At 39.1% G+C, this 25848-nt stretch overlaps 1 protein-coding gene across 1 annotated transcript; it reads left to right on the top strand.

The window, feature by feature from the left end:
• On the top strand, positions 1-25848 carry LOC128742289 (G1/S-specific cyclin-E). The gene is made up of 8 exons (XM_053838615.1): positions 1-111; positions 876-1111; positions 15865-15958; positions 18457-19024; positions 19355-19542; positions 19635-20062; positions 20127-20358; positions 25474-25848. Exons 2-8 carry the CDS (start codon positions 1098-1100, stop codon positions 25675-25677), a joined length of 1728 nt encoding a protein of 575 aa, XP_053694590.1. The 5' UTR covers positions 1-111; positions 876-1097; the 3' UTR covers positions 25678-25848.

Raw genomic sequence — 25848 nt, 5'->3', positions numbered from 1 at the left:
TAGATTTAGAACCAGTGCGTTCTTGCAAGGCAGAAGAAATTTCCCGTATTGCAGACAAAATTGTGAATTACCTGAATTACATAGTGTGTTCTTTTACCGTTCCAACTAAAGGTAAGGGTACTTACCAAAGAAGCCAACCTCGAAGTGAATCGGACGATCGCGAAAAAAGCCTTCCAGTTTATGTATAAAATTTGTACTTATTCAACATTGTGGTGGATAAATTTCTGCAGTGAAAAATATGGCTTTCTCTCTAAAAGCCCTAAAAGCCGAATGGTTAATTCTTAAAGTGACTCATGCAATTCTACTAAGTGTTTAACATTTGAAACAATATGCGAAAAGACTAGAAATTTAAATCGAAATTTGTTTCAATATCAACATATTGAACCTGTTGAACGTTTTGGTGCGAGGAGAATTCATTCATAATTTCTGCTATAAGTTCTTTGCGAATTTCATGCAAATAATTTTATTTCTAAAGAAAGGTATTGAATAATTTGTGCAATGATGTTCGCGCCCAAAATGACATTGGTTTCTTGAATGTCTTCTGCTTTTTCACAATCGAGTTGCGTGAATGTCTATAATGAGTAGCAACAGCAAGTACAGCGAGTGACGATAAAAACTCATTTTGTGTCAGAAGTGGGAACGTGTCGCCTCGTTCGAGGAGTTTTTCTCTGAGGCCCTAAATCGAAATTTATCGGTATCAAATCAGGCCGGTTTGTGATTTTTTTGAAAGTATAGAATACGCCCTACGTAACACCGGTAATATAAAGTCAAAAGACGCAGATACCTAGTGAAATCAGCCGAGCAAAAATTCTTTTCCCGTAGCGACGTAGCAGCCATTTAATTTTAAGCTCCTCCATTCTCCCGCTTTTCTACAGGGTCTTTGTGCGAGTGTGTGTTACGACTAAAGTCGAATTCCTGAAGAAAAGTTAAAACCCCCGATGTGGAAGATTTTCCCAGTTTAGCAGAATAGTGTATGAAATCAGTAACAAAGTAGTGATTACCGGAAACAGATAGGATTTTCGTCTGGCAACTCAGGACGGTACCGGAACTGCTTTGTTTCGGTTTTCCTGGGGAACCTCCATTGCCGAGACCCGACCATGGATATGTATAGGTAAGATATAAGTTTTGTACATCTAAATTTTCTACCTGAGCTCATTCCTTTTTCCAGTTTCTACTTTGTTCTGATCCTTCGTTTTAGAAGGAGCTTTCCTGGAAAAATATATCCTTCTCTAGGAGGGCCTTACTGTTAGGACTGCACGTTGAAATTTTATTCTAACTAAATTCACTACAATAAGAAATTGTTACCCAAACCTTCCCATTGAAGATTCCTGCGTAAGGATTCAACTTGGTCCCTGCGAACCTGTGATTGAAGCAATTGCAGCCGGTTCTCATACACAGTATTGACATTGGGTTCCATTCCTGATCAAATCGAAGGATGGTTTTGTGTAGAATATTAACCCGAATGTTAGTGGGATATGTTCCACAACTTGCAAACTAACAAGAATATTCTCTTAGGTATAATCACTAAATATTGTAGTAAAACCTATTATGAGAAACAGGCTTGGTGCGCGCTTTTAGCCTCGATGCTGCTCTTTTGACCATACCGACTCAGCCAAACAGAATTCAGAAAAGTGATTTTTGGGCACTTGTGAACTTGGTTATTATCTACAATGTTGCTGAGGGAAGAAGGGATATATATTTTGTATTAACCTTGATATAAGGATGCCACCGTGTTGCTAAGCAAAAAAGCGCCATAAATATGAAAGATAAAATTATCAAAGATTTGTTGGCTGCAGTCAGAATCGAAACGAAAAGACTGCTAAGCACGATGAGGAATACTGACTATTTTTAAATGTTTCTTCCGGTAACTAAAACTCATGTTGAATTTTAAAATTAAAGCAAACTCATCCGCTTACGCTTTTGGCTGCTTTACTAAAATACAGATGCTTCAGTAAATTCAACCCTTAACTTACCGTTAATTACAGTGCTGAAGATGGAAATACAAAAGTTTCATTTAGTTTAAAGTTTGCTATATGGTAACGGGTCATATATTGCTATTTCCAACTCCATCTAGCAAACGCTAAACAAAATGAAACTCTTGTACTTCCACCTTCAGCACAACCAATTAGTTTGCCAAAACTTCAGCAAAAGAACATTTTTCGTTTATTTTAGTCAACCCATTGAACTGTTAAAAATAGGTTAGACTGACTTTCTATGCCTGTTAGACAATCGCCATTAGTTTGTTACATGAATTCAATTTCGTCTATTATTATATCTGTTCATAAAAAGATTTCATAGAAGGATTATTGATAAAAAAGGATTGTAACTCGTTACCAATAGGTAGTCTTTTCTAATTCTGTAGTTCCATGTGTTTTCTGTACTTATCATCATGGCTGAGCTACCTTGTTTTTCGAGCGTACACCAGCGCGTATTTGTGAGATCTGCTATTGCTTGACAGCGCGCCAAAATTTCCTTTCATTTCCCTCCTTTTCATGATAGACATTGGCGCTCGATTTGCCATCAGAAATTTTGTTTTTGCTGCTGCTGCTACTATAATTCCACTCTTCGTTGCGCAGCACTGCACGGGAGGTTGAGTAACATTGCGGGACTAGCGGACTAGAAGATATGAAATTGTGAGGTGTAGCAGATAATAATACCTGGATACTGTCAAAATCAACTACATACCTACAAAGTGTACCTACTAAGAAAGTAGTGTGCTTGAAGCGTTTGCTTTTTGATTAATTAAAGAACACATTACATACTTTTGATTGCAATATATAAACTCGCACTCGCAATCACCTGAAACAGGTTTGCTGCGCGCACTTTTGTTGCCCCCGTAGACGAGTCTCACTTGCAGGTCATTTCCTACCTAAGTCAGATCCACGTAGTCATACGTCATCCCGCTCAAAAGCAAAAAAAAAAAATCGTGACAACGGCATTTAAATCTTGCCCCCCGACTACGAATGAGAGAATCGAAGTAAAACGCTATAAAAACAGAGAGCGATTCCGATGGGCACCGCGAGTAAAAGCGCGATCCATGGCGATGATGAATGAAAACAAAGAAGCGTAAAGTGTTTTACTATCAGAAAATATTTCTCCCACCAGCGCGCAATCGAACAGCAGCTCAGCAGTCAGCAGGCACTGCTTGCTGGCATTCGAAAAAGATGGTAGAATCGAAAAATACGGATCAAAACCAGACGAGCAAAGAAAAGCGCGCGTACATATTCCGAATCTGCGCGCGAATGTTGGCACCGTGAAATCTCTCCTCGATATCAATCGGGCACATGTTTTCCTCCGCCATGCCAAATGTTTCGCTGGCAACCCGTGATGTGTCGTATTGGCGCGATTTTGTCTTCTTAGTATTTAGTGAGGTTGAAAGGTTTCATTTCCTGTTCGTTGCGATGAGTAGCTATTTCTGGATCTATTTACCTATTGTTAAAATTTATAAATTTTTCAAATGATGAAAATTACTTCACCGAGAAAGAGAATAATTAATTGGTTGTTGTTCTATCAGCTAGTACAACTGTTTGTTTCAAATGGAAAAACATACCGTGATGTGCAGTAAATTTTCAACAACAGTTGGTCGGTGTTAAAATTTAAAAATTTAAATGCAAAATTAAAAAAAATGAGTTAATGACAAACGATCAAGAATTTTCTAAGTTACATTCTGCTCTAATCAGACTGCATAAATGTTGCAAACAGCCGGAGTTATGAGATGATTCCAAATGACTGATAGCTATAAACCATACAGAGCAACAAACGCGTTTTTCTCGAAATCAGAGTTTTGTCACTTGGTTCGGTCTGACTTAACACCGACCAGTTGATCTACGAAAAATGCATAAATGCACATTACAGCGTACAGGACACCATCCCCATTACGCAAATCAGTTCCTATTTCATCACATCTGTGGCATACAACTTCGAATAAGGTCCCCTTTAGCCTTCTATCTTGCAACATATTTGCCACAAATCTGATGAAACAGGAAAACAATTCACGCAGTAAAAATAATTGCTGTATGCATTGGGACCATTTCACTAGCCCCGTAATTGTGCTGTACTCTAATTACCGGTCGGGAAGTGAGTTGATAGAGAAGTCTAATGACTAAAGACGGTTGTACCCATGGCTTTTCTGTGTCCCATAATGCTGGAATGCGCTATAGAATGCTTCAGGATGAAAATAAAAGGCCGTAAACAGCGAGTAACATTTTTAAAAGCCTCAATTTTCAAAAGTTATTGTAAGATTGTTAAGATAATCAGAAAACGATTCATTGACGGGATTCCACGCAAGAAGCCCGGGGAAAGTAGATACTGCTGCTAACATCACGGTATATTCATAATTGCTGAACTTTAACCAAGTTCCACGTTAATAAGTCCATCTAAAACTAGTGTGGATCGATGAAAATAAAGCTACCGTCATCCGGGGATACTTGCAACACCGGGGTTACTTGCAACACTTTGGCGCACCGCACTTTTGACAGCTCTAACGCATTTGTTTGTTACCATAACCAATTGTACCCAATAGCATTTTAAAGAAGGGACGTTTACCAATTGTTTAGTTAAGTTTAATCCATTACATCATTGTTTTGCTTGTTTTTATACGATTGGAAAGTAATTTCACTTTCAGAGTAGGAAAAATGGATGTGCAAAGTTGCATCAGTTCATTGACATGGAATTATTTTTTATTGTTTGGTTCCTGTACACAATAAGTGCATCATATAAGCTAACAAATAGCAACTTTGAGCTTTGTATATATGTTGAACTTGGAGAAGAAACGATGAATTCGTATTGTTACTTCCAATATGGCGCGGCTTGCAGCACTTGTGGAAATGAAAATTATCGTAATAGACAGTATGTACAAAATAAGTTTGCATTTGCATGATGGTCTTTTGTCTACCACCATCTCCAGAAAAATTAAAATTGTGAAAAATTGCACGTGCCTTGAAACGGCAATTTGAAGTTCGCCGATATGCTGCATTTTCACCGAATATCTTTAAAAAAGCGATAGACGAAATTGGAAAACAAAAAACGCCTCCAGTATTTCTTGTTTTGCTACAAATACAAAATCAAAATATCACAAAATAGTCATTCGCGGTTTGAAATCAGATATAAAATCATAAGAAACGCAAAATCAGAAAAGTGTTGCAAGAAACCCCGTTTATTGGGTAACTTGCAACACCCCTATTTTCGGTTCATTCTACAGATTCATTTAGTATATTTTTTCTCATAATCATAAATCAAAAGTACTCACCACTATACAAGTTTTGGCTACCTACACTTGGACCTAAACGATATACTTCGAAAGTTATACTAAGTCAAAGTTCAAAAGTGTTGCAAGTATCCCCGGATGACGGTATGCTATTTTGGTCAGGAGGTAAGGGTATTGGGTATGCTAGTTAGACAATGAACTGAACTGACGTGAATGCGGTTAAGACGGTTTTTTGGATCGAGCGAAGCTGTGGTGTGTTGCGAGGGTTTTTCTTCGGTGCCATCTGCTCGTTATTGGCAGCATACAACTCCCACTCCATGATTTTCGACAGCTTCGAAAGTTTCGTATGCTGGAAATTGTCTTATACTGTTCCTCTTACGGTTGCTGTATAAAACTCTTGCTCAGGAAGTTATTTCCTTGACGTTGATTTTGTCGGTTCCGCTTGAAAACACTGGGTACTGGGGTTTGTCTTCACTGAGGATTCCGGCAGTCGATTTCCTCCAATCTAGGCTCCCTAACTATCGAGAAAACGTCTCCTGGACTCCTTTATTGGTGACAGTTTATTTGGCCACTTTCAACGAATCCACTAGTTTGACGTGCAAGTAGTTTAATTTTTCGTGCGATGTGCGAGAATAATGTTGATAAGTTGCTCGTCTTACTTGGACGCTATTTTGATAATTTGGGAGACAGTTGAAAACAAATTAGATGCATTATTCTGCGCCAGGGCTTCGACCAATCCTTCTTTTCTACCGTAGTCACACCAACGCACAGTGGGGAATCGCTGGCCAGCAGCCAAAAAATGAAAGTTCATTTCGACTCTCCGTTGTATTTTTCCTGTGATTCTATACTATTGAAGTGTTCAAATCCAAAATTTTAGATCAATATGACAAAATTTGAATTTTCTATGAATCTTGAAAGTATGCTATTTCAGCATGTTTTAGCGTTTTTTTGAAAAATAATCCAATATTTCAAAACATTCTGGAGGTCTAATGGTAGCTCGGATTTCAACGGTGTCTAAGGAAAAGTTCTTCAAAAATAGTGCTGAATAAAGCCCATTGATTGAGTATGCTGTAATTTTATCATAGTAGGGGCATTAGGGGCATAATGAGCACCCTAACTTGTTGACTGATTTAAGCACCCAAAATGACGGAATTTTTAAAGTGTCGTCATTGCAAAACATACATTCACTATCGATAATTAAAGGCGTACTGTTAACAAATTAAAAAATAATTGATATGATGACGAAAATTGCAATTTAAACTAATGCTTCAAAAACTAAAAATCGGTCAGTGTGTGGGGCACAATGAGCACCCCCTGGGGCATAATGAGCACCCTTATAAACACATGCTTGAAGAATGTATATAAGAACAACAACCACACACACACACACACACACACTCACACACATGCATATACACATACATAAACACATACATACACATATACACATACACACCCATACATACACAAACATAAAACGTGTCAAAATGCCGATAAAACTATTGACCGCAAGCCGCTTAAAGGCAATTAAGCCGCGGAGGTTGCCTCTGGAGCACACAAGGAAAGTTTCGGATGACGCTTAAGCTAGCTGTGTTTTAGTGTTGAAGACATATGCTTTTCCGTTTCCCTCTACCAGCTGGTATACGAGGGCTCTGATTTCACGGGTAGTAAATACCGTAGCATCGAACCTCCACCTACAAAATATGGACCACCAGCTCTTGTTCTGCAGCGGGAGCGAAAACTGTTTTGAAGGAATCAATTTGGTCCACCTCCTGCTCCGAAATTGCCCTTTCGTATGGCCTCACATTCGTATGGCCGCGCTAACGTCTGCCGCAGAATGCTGTGGTACTTGGCGACTTGTTTTGTGAGTATTCCGTCTCGCCTTAGAGCGGTCAAGGCCACTTGCAAGGCCTTTTTTGACCAATTATGTCTTCCGGATTCTCTTGGCATATTTATACCATCACTGTAAACAAGCATTGACGCGATAAACAAAGAAACTGACAGGTTAGTTAATGTGACATAGTGCTCGTTTCACCCCAGCTAAGGGTGCCCATTTCGCCCCCACTCAAGTAGTTAAAATAAAAATGGGTTTTTACACTAATTATAGTATAAAATCAAAACTTCAATGAAGGTGAAATTTGAGATACAATGTATACATCATGCTGTAGTGTGCACTTGATAGTTTAAAATATTTAAATGATCGTAAAAGCTTATTTGGTAGTGCACCAAAATTATAATTTTTTCAGCGTCTGAGAACCAAGTTGAGTTTTTTAATATAACTCCGTGTTTTAACAGCACAGATCACTCATTTTTTGATAAATAGATACTGTAGTACCTACAGCAGTGTTTCGCATGCCATATGATGTTATAAAATGCGTACTTTCGTAGAAAAAAGGGGTGCCCATTTCGCCCCGGGTGCTCATTATGCCCCTAATCCCCCTATGCCACAATTTTAATTTTCATTAAAAAAGTGCCATATTTTCGCGTAAAACACGCTTAAAAGTTTTGAAGCTAAGGTTCGCCACTATTGACACTACCGGTAAAAGTTGGCGTAAAATATGAGCTTTCAAATGGATATAGTCTCATTTAGCGCAGAGTAGCGCAGAGCACAGATGTTACGCTTGTAAGGCTACTATATCAGAATTCAACAATATAGACAAAATGCAAACACTCAAAGTAAACGTAGGATATCTTAATTATGGGATATCTCCTTTACATGGTTGGATGAGCTGCTTCGAATGTATGGTCCATATTGCATATTGACTAGATTTTAGAGGTTGGAGGAAGTCTGGAGGATACAGCGATAGTAATGACGGAAATACAGCTCAAAGATCTTATGCCAATCCTGGTATTAGTTCTGAAATCACGGGTATAGATATGAAATTAATTAAAAGATTGAGAAATTTTCTTATAGCAAGTTCTTGAACACATTATTTCAGAAAAAATGTTTGTATACCAAAAACCTTTATGTCAGGGTATAGTCTCATATAATACGTCCACTGCAATGCAAAGAATTTGAATTCGCGGTTATAAATGAATCTAGACCACTATATTGCTGATAGGACGAATGACAGAAGAAGCACAAAAATAAGTTTTTTTTTGTTTAATTATAGTCACTTTAACAACTCGGGTCATTCGTGACTTCTGCGGGGTTGGGAATTGAACCACGGTCCTCGGTGTAAGAGCCGTGAATGCTAGCCACTACACCGGTATTGACCCTCACGAAAATAAGGTTATTGCCTTATGCTAAAAATAGTGATAAATATACAAGACAATATTTTACATGCAAAAATGAGTGTGAAAATACAAATCGTGATAGAATTGTTCCTCTTCTTATTTCTCCGGATAAAGCTTATAGCTTCTTCGAAACGGAAAAATGTAATTAGAAAAATCTTTCTGAGAACGCTATATTACTATTGAAGACGAAACGTGAAGCGAGTGATTCTGCAGAAGGAGAAAAAGAAGAAGAAGAAGAAAAAGAAGAAGAAAAAGAAGATGGAGATAAAGAAGATTAAGAAAACTAATAAGGGGAAAAGTTTTGATTTTTGATTTGATTTTAATATTGACTTATATGGATTTTGTGTTGATTATTAAAGCTCATACTTGCTTTGTATTGTTTTATATAATGTTTTATCCTGCAAAAATCCATCTGCAATAGTTTTCCAAATGAGCCTCATTTCTTATACGTCTTTTTACTTAAAAAATACTTGAAAAATAGTTGAAAATTCTCCCTAACATGAAAAATATACGTTCTAATGCAAAATAAACCTGAAATTCGGGCTCAGCATCCCAAAATTACTTAAGAACCACATTTTATCCTTGATTTAAAGAGATTTTTTTACTTGGCCAGCATTTGTATGGAGTCGCCCCACTGTGCAACGCGCATTCAAGTTCACACCGTCCGTTTAGTGATGGAATATGAACGCTATGCATAACATAACTGGCAGTTTGCTCAGTCAAACGCCGATTGCACGCAGTAGAACGAACGCGTTCTAAAACTTTTTAACATTTTCGTTTCGATCAAGTTGCCTTTACCGTTTGGAGCAGCGATTGACTGCAAAACAGGCAAATGACTGGCAGTCACCACTCTAACGAAAAGCAACCGCACAATCGTATGATTCAATACTACAAAAAAACAACCACTACATGTGCATGGAAGAAGTCGGTCGGACTCCGTCCAGTACAAACGAATATTTTGCTTGCTTCGGACCGACGTCCGGGTGACAAACTATTACCGTGAGCAGCCGATTTGGAGACAAAAAGAGAAACGAAAAAATACGTCACCGTATGCTTCCAGTCAGTTTGCAGTTTATATTCTCAAAGCGCAAAGCAAACCGGGAGATCGACTGTTGGCTTTTGCTGAGATGCCGCATGAATTGTAAGACGGCAGCAGCGCAAGCGGCAGATTGACTGGATTCAAAAAACAGTCAAATGATCGTTCAAAAAGCGGAGTTTGAATGCGGAAAGTTCGCATTCACGGCAGTCACATTCAACTTGCGATCCCTTTCAAACCAAGCCCTGTTCTGCGCACACACCTAAGGGATTTTCAGGGTTTTTGAATGTACCGTGCAAGCACCATATTCAAGACAATGCCTAACGTTGGACAGCTACACATTTTTTCTTGATTATTGATAAAATGCCAGCTATTGACACAATTCAAATTTCTACTTCTTATAAATTATTCCTGTCTACAATTATATCTCTCATGTCATTAAACAACGCTGAACGTAAATGAAATAATGAGTTAAACCGAGACGACGATATATTGAAATGCGAACAAAGATGGCTGCTTTGTAGATTGCCTAACAGCATTTAGATTAGCTAGAATTTTGTAAATATTTAAGAAAAATTTGCAACTGTGCAGAATTAAGTACTGTTGGAAACACTGCTTGAGGTTGGGATTTCTAGAGGGTGGAGATAAATAAGTGATAGAAGACAGAATAGGAAAAGTAAAAGTTGTCAAACGAAAAAACAGGTTAAGTGAGATAGATTGAGAGACATTGAGAAGGTTGAAATAAATTGAAGGTAAGAAAGTGATTAAAATAAGTTGAAGCCAAGAAATGGATTGAATACATTATATCGACGATAAGGTGATTAAAAGATGTATAATTTACATACTAATTGAACACAACAAACTATCCCAAGCAACAATGTGAGTTTTATCGTACTCTTATGGTGGTCTTCAAGAGCAATTTTGGTCTTAAATGCCATCATAAGAGTATAATAAAACTTAAATTGTTACTTGGGATATTTATATATCAGGTACACGGAACAGAACAATCACGTTAAAATTTACAATACCATAAACGCAAAGGTTAAAATTACATATATCCTATGCTAATTATAAATAAATTAACTCTCTACTGGCTAGTACTGGCACGGTACTTACCTAATTTTCTTAAGTTTATCGATCCTGCGCCGAACGAATTATGGTCCTCCAGTACTGTCGGTCCAGGGATGCCGTTCTCCAATCCTTTGAACACCAGTTGAACATGCGTCGTCCTCGACAGCGCATATCGACCGGGCACGGGGTCTGCCCCGAAGTTTACGGAATTTCTCCCTACTTCATATCGTTTCTCATTCAACTCCATCTCGGCACCAACACCATTTGGACTCCCATATTCCCTGCCAGCAACCAATGTACTTTATTTTGACGTTGTTATTTTGACGATGTTAATAGTCAGTCACAATCTCGCTGCTTCCCATTCTACTGTTCTACGGTTGATTCCGATGATATCGGCGTCATCCATAAAACCCAGTAGCATGTGAGATGTCGTGTCTCGTTCCTTTCCACGTTTGCTCTCGGTATTGTACCTTCCAAGGTAATGCTGAATAACAGGTTAAATAGCGAGTACATCCCCTTGCTTCAGTTCATCCACCATCACGAAAGTGGCTGAGGTAAACCCTGGTTCTTCTGACGCAGCGCATTTTGTTTGAATGAATCGTAGGCCACATCTGATCTGTCGAAGAGTGACCCTCACGAAAACCAGCTTAGTACTGGGCGACGAAGGACTGCGCTAATGATCTTAGTCTACAACAGGGACCGAAACGGTTACATTTTTTCTATACATTTGCCAGTATGCAGCGCCATGTCAGAATCTCAGCCAATACCGTCGCTCCGTATTGTTTCTGCATAGAGAGAGCCTATCTCTTGATGTGTTGAAACTAGTTCGAATACGTACATGATAACAGGCAAACATTCTTATATGTCCGGTGACCAGCCACGAAAAGTGTCGCAGTATATAAATGCCAAGCATTAACTGCTTTTTGCTTACAGTTCTAGCTGGAATAGTGTGGACAAGCGAAAGCGAATTAGGTGTAATTATAGATGCGTTTGTCACCTAAAATTTATGTAATGAAAATTGTTGCATTTTTACACGATTTTGTGGTTGATCACTACTTTTAAGATGTGGTAAGAATAGATGCAGTAGAGTTCGGTAGAGCAGTAGTGCACCGAAGTGTGTACGACAAAACGAGCGAGCGATAAACGATAGTTCTGGCATTTCTTCTCGGTGCGTGTGTACTAGAAATCTGCCGCATGACTGATCGTGAGAAATAATATCACGTGTCTTCAGATTTTGGTCACCAACCAGTATATTTTACGTCCCTGGTCTACAGAGCAGGTAACGGAATGTATCTTATAGGCAGAATTGAGCAAAGTAATCATCGATAGTTTTTACACTCGATTCGAAGTCCTTTTTTTTTTAAAAAAAATGTGGCCATCCAACCACTACTCCCGCATTTGTTTTTCCTCCAAGTTCCTGACAATTATCCGGTGTATTGCTTAGTACAACCGTTCACTCCCCGTTTTTATTAGTTCAGCAGGGATACCGTTCTTCCCACCAGCCTTACCGTTTTTCAGCTCAACACCTTTTTAACCTGCTCTCCTGTGTTGGTGGCTCCACAGCTTGGCCATCGCTCACAATGCTTATCCTGTTTTGCTGATCTCCGTGTTTACCTCTCTATTCAACAGTGTCTGGAAATGCTCCTTCCACCTGGCTACTACCGCCGTTTCATCAGTAAGCAGGTTGCCAGCGCTACCTTTGTACATCACAGGCGTGACCAAATTCCCGCACCTCACCGTGTTGTAGAAACTTTGTAGGTTGTTACTGGCGAATCTCGCCTCTGCTCCGACGAGCATGTGACTCTCGTACTCGCGTTTGTTAGACAGTGGATTCTTTTTTTCACAGCTCTAGTCTAGTCTCTCTATACATTTCTCTGTTCTGACGTATAGTCGCAGAGAGCATGCGATTCTTGGCTCTCTCACCCTAGCATTTTCGTCATTGAACCAGCTATTATGCTGTCTTCCACGCGTCGTACCTCTCACAGTATTCCAATGGCTCCATGGAAGTTCCTACAGAGACTATAGATTACAGAGGCGCCGAGACACTCAAAATCCGCTAAATTTTGAAACAAAACGGAGAGTACCATCATAAATAAAGATAACACTCCGCTCTCGTTCAAAATTTAGCGGTTTTTGAGTGTCTCGGTGCCTCTGTAATCTATAGTCTCTATAGAAGTTCCTCCACGGTTCATTTATATCTTCTTCTCTTTCTTCCTGCTGTCCTACGATTCTTTGATCAAGCTTTCTAGCGTCATCTGCCGTCAACCGATGGATGTTGAAACGTAGCGTCCTCCCAGTGCGAGCTACGTTCAAAACCTTGCGCGAATCCTTTATTTCCTGTATGTGGACTTATCACTGCGACCAGTATCGTTAATCTATTGTGATATCGCCCGATTGCTGTATAACCCGCAATTCCTTAGTTTTGCTGTAATCGCTATTGGGTGAGCGATTGCTTATGCTTATTGAATTTTATGAGTGCTTGTGTGTAATTGAATACTCAAAGCCTTCTCTACTTTACTCACCTCGTTCCACATGACAGCGCTGTCCCCAATTATAGCCATGCATGGCGCAGATAACCAGTGCATTTTACTATAAGAGTTATTTTTGCACTGTCAATAGATCATATAGGCCATAATTCAACATGAAGGAAGGGTGATGAGGGGCCTGAGAATAAACCCTTGCTAAAGTCACTTTGACATCGAATCGCCTGATTCTACTAAGATTCGAACCGATGACCATTCGCTTGTCAAAGCAGACTCGGTAACCTTGCGGCTACAGAGCCCTTCTGCGCGAATCTTACACACAACGAGATAGTGGTCAGAGTCGGTAGTTGATCTCCAAAAAAAAATCGTACATCGAAGACATTAACAAAGTGTTGACCGTCACCATTTGATAGCCTCCAGGTGTGTTTTTTTGAATACATATTCAGACTTGGAAAATAGGAGTACAGTTTGCCATTCCTCTGGTCGCGGCAAAATTTATGAGCCTCAGACCGTTATCATTGGTTGACCTTCATCTGACTGCGTCTTTTAATAACAGGACGGAAGTATTCCTTCCTGCTGATCTACGCATTTGCATCTTTGATGATAATTTTCGCGTCAAGTTTTGGGCACTCTCCATAGGTCCTCTCGCGGGCTGTTGTAGAACTCGTCCTTAGCATCATCGGATTTATCATTTGTCGGTGCGTATACATTGATTAGGCTGTAGTTGAAGAATTCGCGCTTAATTCTCAACACACATACGGTCTTCTACGAGCCTCAACCGGAAAACTCGTTGTTTTTGCTTTCCCAACACTACGATAGCGACTTCATGTTCTGCCTTTTGACCTCCACTGTAGGAGATTTGGTACTCCCTTTCTCCTGAATTTGGCCACCGAACTTCCTGAATAGAAACGATCTCTACTCCGAGCCGATGTAGCTTTCGAGCAAACAAACCAGTTCGTGCCGGTTCACGGAGAGATCGGACATTCCAGGTACCAAATTTCCAATCGTTAACCATTAAACGTTTCCTTGTTCTTTGCCGTTGGTATAGGAGACCGATCGATCCTTGTGGTTTTTTCATTTTCGTTTTTCGTGGTAAATGGGAGTTTTGTTATACTACCTTACCGGGGTCGTCATAATACCTACATCCCGTTGGTGGGTCTGCCATCCTAGGTATACCTGGCGGGATATAGCATTTAATATTCAGCCGCTTGCTCTGACGCTATTGGAGCCGCCCCTCACCTGGGGAACAAGCGCTTAAGTTCGCACCTCCCAGCCTATCTACTCCAGTATATAGGGTAAGGTGGTGCACAATGCACCGCTTAAGCAAAACATCATTTTGCAGAGCAACGGCGTGTTTATTCCACGTTTTTCAACTTCTAGAAGACTTTGGGATCTTTTTTGCACTTACTCCTGGTGAAATTTCCTAACAAAAACCAGTATTTTTTGTTATTTTTGACGATTTTTGGCAAGAGTCAAAATCATTATGTGAGGCAGAACGCCAAAGCCTGTGGACAAAACGCACCAAGTTTGCCCAGCTAGGCGTTAAACGCAGCCAAAAAATTTCCCATTCAATCACGTGTTGTTTAAAATCCTAAAACTAGGATGCCGCAATGGCGGAAGCGTTCGTTATAGCATTTGTTACATACGCTTGTTTGCTGGGATACAATGGGTTCATATCTCAACATAATTGGCAATAAAATTTAATCATCTACTTTTCTCCAACTGATGTGCGATGAAATATTGTAAGTTAAACAATGTACAATTAGGTTTAAGGCAAATTCTAAGTCCTATACAATACATAATATTGCTACATTTTTAATAAATAATCCGAAACAAAAGATGTACTGTAAATTAGAAATAATTTATAACTGTTCGATCCCGCTGTGATGCATTCTACCCCTGTTTTGTATTTTGAAGTTTTTTGCAATATATGTGAAAAATATGCATAGTTAATGCCGTTTTTGTGATGAATCATCGAGTATGACAGTATATCAATTAGGTAGACTGTATTTATTATGAAATTTGCATACCGACTAGTGGTAAAAGCTTAAGAGAAAACCGTGATTTCTTACATGTGGAATGAGATCGCGGATAATCGCTTGATTTTATTGGATGTGGCTATGTTTGATGCTTTTACATTCTACACAATTATGAATTAGCGTGTTTTACACCAAAATAAAACGCGCATTCATAATTTTACCAAATAGTTTCCGCGTCTTTAAACAATTAATAGCATGGGTCATTCTACACCCCCATTTTCTTTGGCCTCATAAGCGCGCATAAATTATGTGCCATTTTCTTATGTTTATTCCAACTAAATGTATGTAAACAAAGCAGCAATCAAAAATCTACCTTAAAATGATAGTACATACTACCTGCATTTTATCTGCAGCAGGCAACATACACAGAAATTGCTTAATTCGTTTTTCGACCAATTTTTACTTTTATTATATAGTATAACAAACGTACAAAATAAACAAGAAGGTCAGGGGGTCAAATTCCGTTAACGGAATGAAGCGTCAGAACTTTGCTTTAACTAGGTATACCTAGATTTCGTCGTAAAAATGTGGGGCTTTGTAATCGCCTCGATTCTGCATTCCGATCGGGCTCGTTCCGATCAGAAACGTCCCGATCGACGTGTGTTATAGCATACGATGTATTCCGATCGAAGCGCAATTTCCGATCGGATCCGGCTCCGATCGGTATGTAGAACAGAGACGAATAACTACCGTTCAAAATCTTTTGGATATTGAATTTTTTGTAACTTCCGTTAGTTCTAAGTTTCGATAATCGTTCTTTAACATATGTTTCTGTTCTCTATCTCACCGCAGTTCCGAGGATGCCAAGGGATCGTCTACGTCAGATAGTGTAAAGCTGCCCAGAACAAGGAAAGGACGAAAGCGAAAACACAGCTCGGATGAAACGGTGAGTTGCTTGAAAGCTAGTAGCTACTTACACAAAAATATCCTTTTATGGCGCATGCGATGATGTGTATTGGCCGTTACACAACTCGATACTCGATGCGTACGCGTAAAGTCGTGTCCTTGCGCAGAAGGACTATCGAAAAAGGAGAAGCATACGATAAGGAAATGGCTGACAGATGTTTCCGTTGTTTAAAGACCGAATGGCGTTCAAGAGCGAACTGAATCCATTAAACGTTTATTAAAAATTCCTCAGTGCAGCACAAAAAACGGCTTTGGCCGTATGAAATAAATAAAATTTTGAGAAATTCTTGAACTTTATAGATGTAATTGAAGATCAAACAATTTATAATTTTAGGTTGCAGTTCTGATAACCTTTTCTAAATATTTGTTCTGTCTAGGACGAAACACTCGTACCTGCAAACGGTTGCAAACATAGAGTTCATTCAGCAGCGTGATTGTGATTGAAGTCCTAAACAGTATGAGGAAACTAGTTCCAACTATGCTGAGGTTTGACATTTTGTCAACAAGTGTTTGCCTTTCTCATGCTTTCCTGTGCTGTTCATTGAACTGAGCATGAAAGTGTCTAGCTAGAGCACTGTGCTACCTCTATGCCTATACCTAGCAGATTTTTGGCGCTCTTTATCGGCGTTCCTCCGGCATAGCGAAAGAAATCTGTTGACTTTCCCTCCAGATTTCTTCTCCCAGTTTGAATGTTGTTATTCTCGGTTAGGTCAATCTTCGTTTCCTTTCCTTGCCTTTGCTTCCCTTGCCAAAAAAAAGAAATCCACTGCTTTATAGCGGCTGCCTGCCATTTTCTGTGAAGACGGACGGGGTGTGCTAACTGAGAAAGCGAGGAATTTAAATTTTAAACCTTTTAAGCACATAAAGTTGGAAACGAATGAGGAACCAAAATAAACAAGCCGAAAGAGCTGGGCATTTTTTGATGGTGGTGGCAAAGGAAGTACAACCGGTTCTAGAGTCAATATTAATAATCTTTATTTGTGGATGTTTAAATATCGAACAATAATTCTACTGATAATTAAAGTAAGCACACCGGATATTCTGGCATTTCAACAATATTATTATAATATAATAATACATATATAATAAAGTCATATTCCTGTTCTCTTAATTTCTTGTTGCCTCCTTTTTGCTGATTACTGATTTCAAAGGTTTTAGAGAGGGTTTTGATAGTGTAATATACTTTGTAAGTTCAATATTCACGGTACCTTGAGAGTTTTTATATTCCATCTAAATTTAAAGAACATTAACATACTGATGTGACTAATGTCCAAGATAATGTATAGAACGCCTTATGCTGGTACGCATAAAGATATTCAAGTTTATGATTAGGTATGTGTTTTTTGCTCGTGTGCCTCTTCATTAATTTGCTCTGTATAGAATAGAGGTCGTTGAATTGGGCACGGTTGTTTCCAGTTTTTTTTACTTGTTTCTTCAGAATCGTAATCCTGCTTATTACATTTGTTCAAACTATTTAAAGCACATTCTCGATGTTCCAGTCCAGAGTTACAGCCAGTAAATAGCGACACACACTACATTCAGCGATAGTTTATCAGATTCGTTCGTTTGTATATAAAACAGCATATGAAAATAATTAGAAACTAGGGGAATCAAACAGCAGAACCCTATATTTAAAGCCGATAAAGGATAAATATCATAGCGCTGGAAATAGGCTCGCATGGTTCGCTTCCCCCTAAAGTGTTCGTGTGTATTACATTTTACTTTCTGAATGCATCGGAATGATGTTGCCATTTAGAAGGGGTCGAAACTGTAGGAAGAGCGCTGAAAAAAAATATTCATAACATATTGTGTATGCGTATACTCGGGTACATAGAGTAGAGAAAGCCAACGCCGGCCGCGTAGAAGTACGGGAATTTCCCGCCAAAATTAACCGCTGCTGTAATATAGACAGGGAATGTATCGATTTACGCAACGCTTAGTAAACTTTTGCTCGTTATAGTTGGGTTTAATCAATAGAATTTTAGACTTAAATGTCAGTTGTTTGTTTGGTTTGTATGACCTTGCAGTTCACAATCACAAACAGAACTTTTTTGAGTTCATTACAGAGCATATTTGACCGCTCAGGATATCGAGAATATACGACCATATTGATAAACCGGTTTTAAAGGGTCTCAAAATTTGCCACAGCTGTCTTACAACTACAACGAAATTGCTGGAACCTAAAGTAATCCTTTTTGATTTGGATTACACTTTATCTACATTTATGACCGGAATGATAAGAGGGAACATGTACCTTGCAGAGCATAATTTTAGAGTCAACATTTTGCCAAGAGACCCGAATAAGAAATTAAAGGGTAAATAAAATAAAGCATGGTGCTAAGATGCATGTTTATTATAAACAAGAGAGATTCAAATTTTGCCGTCAGCACGTAGAAGTGCCTATGTTATTTTAACTATCGTAAGAACAGTCTATCGTTGTTGCTAATATTATCATTTATTTCCTTCTTATTTCTCCAGTGTACAGAAAATCAACCCTTCGCCAAACGCAATGCCACCGCCACCGACAGACAATCGCCGATCGCCGGTGCGTCCGCCCCGGCCATGTCTGTGCCCAGCGTGATCAGCACGGCTGCTTCCAGCAACAGTGTGGCCAGCACCATTCCCAGCATCCCGGAGTATATTTCGGATACCCAAAGTTCGTCCGAATGCTTCTCGACGGCGGCTGATCTTGATAATATCCCGCTCGTTAGTCCTTCCTCTGTAAATAGTAATATTCTAAGTCCTACTTGTGATGGATCCCGCGGCAGTTGGAACATCAAGGGTGAAACAACGCCAAATGGCAATAGGAAATCCTCGTCACACAGCAGTCAGCATCATAGTCATAATAGCAGTAGTAGTAGTAATGACAATAGTTCTAGTAAATATTCCAAATTGCACTGCTTTGTGACTCCGTCGTCAGAGCTGCGGTCCTGTCCTTTGCCGGAGTTCTCCTGGGCCAAAAATCGTGCCGTTTGGGAAATCATGTGTCGAAAGGATGAGAAGGCGTCTCTGGAGCGGGAACCAAATATGTTCGATCAGCATCCAGGTACATAATTCGCTTTTATGGTTTCCCATCATCACCTTCCTTTGTTCGTTTCACTAACGGTAATGACGGATGGTCTCTATGAAAGAAAAAAGATCTATAAAAGACTAAATCTTTATCCAATACCTGACTCAGAGGAGCCTTTCTATTTTGTATTGAATGAAAAAAGACGAAGCTTCATCCTACTTTTTATTACTTTCCTATATTTTACCTTTTCTTTGTACGGAATTAAAAGGCCTGAGTGTTTCGGTTAAAAGCCCTCCCATCAAAGATCCTTCGCTTGTCAGGTCAATAATTCATATTTTTTCTCTTTTGCACCTCCGCATTTTGCAGGGCTGCAACCTAGGATGCGAACCATTCTGCTTGACTGGCTGATCGAAGTATGTGAAGTGTACAAACTACACCGAGAGACGTACTATTTGGCTATCAATTACATTGACCGGTATCTTAGCCGGAAAAAAGGACAGAAGAAAACTCACCTGCAACTTCTGGGCATAACCGCACTGTTTGTAGCTGCTAAGGTGAGTTGACTTAAACTTTTATAATGTTAATTCGTGTTTTGCTACATTTTACCTGAGCTGTTTTTTAATCACAAATCATGGATCCACCGCAGGTCGAGGAAATCTACCCTCCGAAAATTGGAGAATTCGCGTACGTCACGGATGGCGCCTGCTCCGAGGAGGACATCCTTCGCGAGGAGTTACTGCTGTTGCATGAACTTGAATGGAGTATTAATCCCATTACCATAATGGGATGGCTGGGGCTGTACATGCAAATTCACGTCACCAATCGGCAGTCGGAATATATACCTGTTTATTCGGGCACTAGCAGCAATGGAAGCGCCCGGAAGCAGTCAAAGCAGTCAGCTGCAAAACATCAAACCGAAAAGAGTCCGGTTGATACTTTTATATATCCGCAATTCTCCGGTATGGAATTTGCACAAACTGCCCAATTGATAGATCTTTGTTCGTTGGATGTGGGTCTAGCGAACTTCCCCTACTCTGTGATTGCTGCGGCTGCAATGAGCCACACATTTGATAGGTAAGTAATGTTTCCAAGTGTAAGCCTCTTTTGAATCTAATGTTGTTAACATTTGTGATCACAGGAAAGTTGCTGTTAGTGTATCTGGCTTAGACTGGGACGTAATAGAGCCTTGTGCCAAGTGGATGGAGCCGTTTTTCCTAGTGATTTGCGACGAGAATGAAGTCTCACCGCTGGCGCTGCTCGAGTCGAACGAACAAGTTAAAGGAAGCTACGGTCTGGCGCACGTCTGTCCTAATCTGGTGACCGATAGTTCGCACATAATTCAAACACACACGATCTCATTGGATATGTTTGTGAGTATGACATTCCTGGCATTTCCACGCAAACTGCGCCCGAAAATGATTTATTCCAGAATGACCATTTCCGATTTGGCTGAATGACTATTTATTCTGACCATATATTATGATATTTCACACTGTCTTTATATAAATTATCATTAGAGTGTATGCTGTATACGTGTATATAAACATTATATAATTTTATTTATTTTTTTTATTCTTTTTGTGCTGTAAAGATCATCCATTATATTAAACAAAATATAAAGTAGAATTCGCCTTAGTAGAATTCGCCTCAGTAGAATTCGCCAAAGCAGAATTCGCCTTAGTAGAATTCACGAACAACCGGAAAAGTTTGGAAAAATTACATTTGCTTCTACTTTATACCTACACAGTTACATTTTTGTCGTTTTCCTGTCTATTCGAGCTACCGTTTTTAAAAATATTTCATTAATCAATGTTAATCATTCATAAGATCCAATAAGGCCATTGCAAATTATTTTTGAAGTTTTTGAAGTTTGTATATGTACCTAATATAAATTTCCAGCAGTCAAAAGGGCTCTTTGAATAAACTTTTCGTTTTGTTCAAATGCCTTATTACTCACTTATTTTAAGTGTTTACGGGTCACTCACAGGTACAAGAAAAGCTGTCGAGCAGTCAGGCAAAAGGCGATTTCGGGTGAAGACTAAAGCCTATATATTTTTGTTATGTGGTATATTCCTCGTATGTATTGTATACTCAAGTACTTTTTACACGGTTTTGTTTTTTTCGATTATTAAGAACGGGGCAACTTAGGAACCATTCATTTATTTCTCAATACATTTGGGACCGGCCCGGCATCCATCACGTAGTTTATAAATGGTCCCGTTATTTTGTACTCGAAACAAACACACCGCGTAAAAAAGACTTTAGTGTAACTAAAATCGAGCCCCCTCATAGGTACTGTGATAGTTGAAGAAACTTATTGCTAACAAAATTGGTTTTCTACAGGGTGTTAGGTAGCTTAGTGCAGATATTTCAGGAGCAGATAGAGGACCATACTTGACGAAAAAATCCTCCTACGCATATGGTCAAATCTCAATCGTTACAGAGTTATGTAGTAAACTAAAAATGTTTAAGTTTTTAGTTCTGTTTTCCTTAAATTAGTTCTAGTACAAAAACTATCCTAGCTAGCTCAATTTTGTTACTTTCATTCGAAAGCTAAGAAAATTTCGTACTGTTAATTGCTCTTAAATCTCCTACTTCATGAAATTTAGTAACCTTTTAGAAGCAAAAAGCTTTGAAATGGGTGTTTCTCTAGGCGTTTTTATAAAATTTCTCCTAAAAAGGTGTTTTATTTACCAATTTGAAACTATGGTACCGTTCTATAATTCGTTCTTTGACGTGAAACGCCCATCTCTTTTAGTTTCGTTGCATTTTAATTTTAAACGGAAACGTGCTGAGTGTTAAATTAGTATCTGAAAACTATCACAAATTTCTAAATCACACCCCGATTATACGCTCTGATGGGTACGGTAAACAATGAAAGCAACAAATGTATGGTTCGCCTCCACTTTTGCTTGCGCAATACTGCAAAACTCAAGCCTCTTCTACACCTCTACGGTGACATGAAGCTGGGCCGCAATTTGCCTTGTGTTTGTTTTGAGAAGTCTGTCGAAAGGTCTGTTTCGTTATTGTTTTCCATATGCGTCGTCAGACCGTGTCCGTTGCACGCGATGATCTAGTGTGCTATGCGTGATGTATGTCCGTGCAGTTTTCAGAAACTAATTTAACACCCAAAACCATACCTTTAAAATGAAATTGCAATGAAACTGCGAATCTTTGCACTAAGCTACCTAACACCCTGTATATTATTCTTGTTTGATTTGTTCGGTGTTTTCAGCGGACGTTTCGACCTACTATGCTTCAGCCATGAACATTACTACTACCATGAACATTATGACTATTATTACTAACTGTTACTAAGGCTATAATTTCTTCTAGTTGTCCTAGTTTAGTCATTTGTCCGTTGAATGTGTCGTTGAAGTTCCCGTATTTTCGTTCTAAATTAACCGTCCGCTCTTGTCTGCTCATTTTAATATGGAATATCTCTGCTGTGAGTCTGTCTTATTTTCAATTTTTTTTTCAAAGTCAAAAGTGTATCCTTCTTGAATTGTATGTAGGGCTAAATCTGTCCTAGTTTCTGTCTTACTAGCGTCATTTTTGTGTTCCGCTGTGGTGTGTCTAGTCCTGTGCCTGTCTGTCCTGTATATCCCCTGTTATCTCCTGCTCCACACGGTATAGAGTATACCACACTCTTTAAATTTTGCAGCAGGAATCGGATCTTTTAGCTTAGGCATGCTTGGCATACACTTTTCGCTTCGATTTTGCTCTTTTGATTACTGCATCTCAGCCAAGCAAAATTTGAAAAAGTGATGTATGGGGCGTTTGTAGAATTTTTTATTATCTACAATATTGCTTACTTCACAATATTGTGCATTTTGTATTTATGGCGCTATAAGGCTGCTACCCTCTTGGTAGCAAAAAGAGCGCTCTTTTTGCTACCAACGGCATTGCTGCCCTACAGCGTCGTAAATACTAAAGATAAAACTGCACTTTCTTCAGCAATATTAAAGATAATTACTAGCTCTACAAATGCCCCATACACCACTTTTTCAAATTCTGCTTGGCTGAGGAGCAGTAATCAAAAGAGCAAAATCAAAGCGAAAAGTGTATGCCAAGCTGAGCTTAGGTATTAAATATTTTGTTTTTTATTTGCCCCTAGGTTTTGCGCCTATTAAATTATTCTTTCTAAGAGTATTTGATATTTTCTTGCCTATCTAGAACAAAATTGAATAGAACGACACTCGACTCAGACCAGCAACGTTCCATATTACCATAATGAGAGGACAAGGGTGGACGGTTAATTTAGAACGAGAATTTCAGCGACACATACAACGGACTAATGACTAAACTACGACAACTAGAAGAAGAGAAGAAACAACAGCTTTAGTAATAGTTACAAAGGACGAGGCAGTGAGAACAGATGTTCAACGTAAATTTGTCTTGACAATAGTAAATTGTATAAAATACTTCAATAAATGTAATCATGTTTTCGAAAACAGACCCCGATGGAGCCTGCAAGTCGCAGAAAAAATACGTATCTGTCGGAAATAAAATTAATAGTGGAATTTAATCGGGAAAACAGTTTTCTTTTTGTTTAACTTCAGTATTTCGCTAAGACGCTCCAAAAACTTCAGCTGATTTTGTTTATTAACATAGGAATACATTCTGCTTTGAACAGAACTAGCTCGTTATTGAAAGAAGATTGATTCGTTTCTGCTGCAGCATATAGGAACAAGGCATACTAATATTGATGCTTCAACATTTACCACAGTTACTTAACGTTAGAAATACAAAAAAAGCAAAACTAAACCTTAATCGGCTTCAAGACATTACCCTTCTTTATCGATAGACTTCGCAGCCGGTTATTAGAGTACAGGACAATTACGGGGCTAGTGACTCTAGCAACATTAGAGATACACTTAGGCGATTTTGTTCCGATTATCTCCGTTATAGTGAATCCAGGTTATCGTTGTTTTTTTTCTACGATTCGACGCATGCGGATTCAACTAGTATGTAACTGATTTGAAACGATGTTCCGGAGGTAGCAGTTGGAAGACCTTAAAAGTGCGTAACTGCCTTATATCTCACTTATCCATGCAGTTCAGGCTCATTTGTCTTTCGATCTCGAAAAAAGCGGTACGATGGATTGCAAATGCCGTGTGTGGAAATTTCCTTGCAATCTCCACCTTAAATAGGTGTATATGTCTTTGCAGTTGGGGTCTCAGAAGTGCTTACGGTGAATCAGTCAACGAGCTATGGGGTTTAAATCTGCAGTAGAATTTGGTGAAGAAGCTTGCTGTTTCCGTAAATCGTCGCTACAGCGCAGCGCACGGTTAACCACCTATTCGTAATTCTCCGCAGAAAATAGTTTTGGGGGCTCTTTCGCCAGGCATTCTGACCATACATTAACTACCTATATCAGCAGGTTTGCATACTTGGTGCAATTCGTGTTTCATGGATGTATTAAACGCTGCACTTTACGCCCAAAAACTCCGATTATTCGTCAATCAGCTCTCTTTAGTGCCCATGCTTTATGTCCGCAAAGTACGTTTTTGAAACCTACGTAGCTTTAGCTGGTTACGTAGTCCGAAAAAGGTGATGGTAGTAACTACAACTCAGTGTTTGACTTGACGGACCATACCATATCGCTGTCATCTGAATTCCTCGACCACTTTAAATCGTTCTTCTAATTGTTTTGAAGGTGTCGATGATGAGCCACAATCTCTCAGATTGAGCAGATACAGGAGAATATTTTTAGATCGTCGGCATATGATAATCGTGGTTCTTCAAGCACGACACTCACATCGTGCAGGAATATGAGCGGTCTGATATGACTGCCCTGCGGAATACTTGCAGTCAGTGTTGAAAAATTCATAGCAGCAAAAAATTCATGTGATTTCAAGCACCATGAAATTTCAACCTTGATCAAAAGCGCCGAACTCACATATTCATTCACAGCCAATTCGGCTCCTATTGAATATTTAATAGACAAGTACAAATGAAACTTTAAAAGTAATCATCAGCTTTGAAGTGAAGCGGTGCTATTGAAGTTGAAATCGAAGCGCCACGGCTTCATTTTTGAGTAACGATTTGCAATTGAAGCTTACGTTGTCGGGCCCTGACTGACCGTCAATCAGAACATGATACATGAAAATGATGAAACAAGGTAGGATGCTTCTCATTGGCCGATGCATGAAGTGAGTATCTTTCAATGCAAGGATTGAAAAATGAAATGCGGAATACACAGAAACAGCTGGATAATATCACAGTAGAACAAAATGTTGGTCACAATACAAATATTAAAAATTCACATCTAGAGGACATAAAAAGTTTAAATATTGTTAGGTAAACCATTATGATGTGTAATTGACTACTCGTTTCTAGTGGATATCTTTTTGCCTGTCAATGTGCCATAAGTAGGATTTTCAGTCAATTTGAGGATGGTCGATTCAAAAGCTGATTTTTTCAGATTTTCCATGGAAGTTTTTGTTTTAAAAAATTCTCTTAACTGTATCTTTACTTCATAGGACCGTGCCGCACTGCGCCGTGAACAGTTGGAAGCTCTAGCGTGCATTGTACAACAGGAGGCTTCACCCGGTACGCTCTATATGCAACTGCTCGAATCGGACGGTTTACTAACGCCACCAGCTTCAAGCCGCAAATCTCTGGAATCAAGTGGAAATCACAACCCACACGAGAGAGAAAACAATGCATTGTCTAATAAGACTTGATAATAGGTACTTTGATTTAGTTCTACACTTTCACCTGAATTTCGTAGCCATTTGTGACTGTAATTTATTCGATATTATTTTGCCGGCTTAACATTAGCTTCCGTAGAGTTAATCCGCATTTCGGGAGAGTTTGAAATTATTACGGAAGCAAACAGTACAGACAATCGAATA

This window comes from Sabethes cyaneus, chromosome 3, assembly GCF_943734655.1.
Source record: "Sabethes cyaneus chromosome 3, idSabCyanKW18_F2, whole genome shotgun sequence".
In the NCBI taxonomy this organism is placed as follows: domain Eukaryota; kingdom Metazoa; phylum Arthropoda; class Insecta; order Diptera; family Culicidae; genus Sabethes; species Sabethes cyaneus.
The sequence above is the reverse complement of the archived record's forward strand: the minus strand, read 5'-3'. Positions and strand labels throughout refer to the sequence as shown.

What these genes read in the sequence shown, in the direction of transcription:
- LOC128742289 (XM_053838615.1), top strand. An exon ending in CACTGTTTGTAGCTGCTAAG is followed by an intron (nt 19,543 to 19,634) that starts GTGAGTTGACTT and finishes GATCCACCGCAG; the next exon opens with GTCGAGGAAATCTACCCTCC. An exon ending in CGATCTCATTGGATATGTTT is followed by an intron (nt 20,359 to 25,473) that starts GTGAGTATGACA and finishes TTTACTTCATAG; the next exon opens with GACCGTGCCGCACTGCGCCG.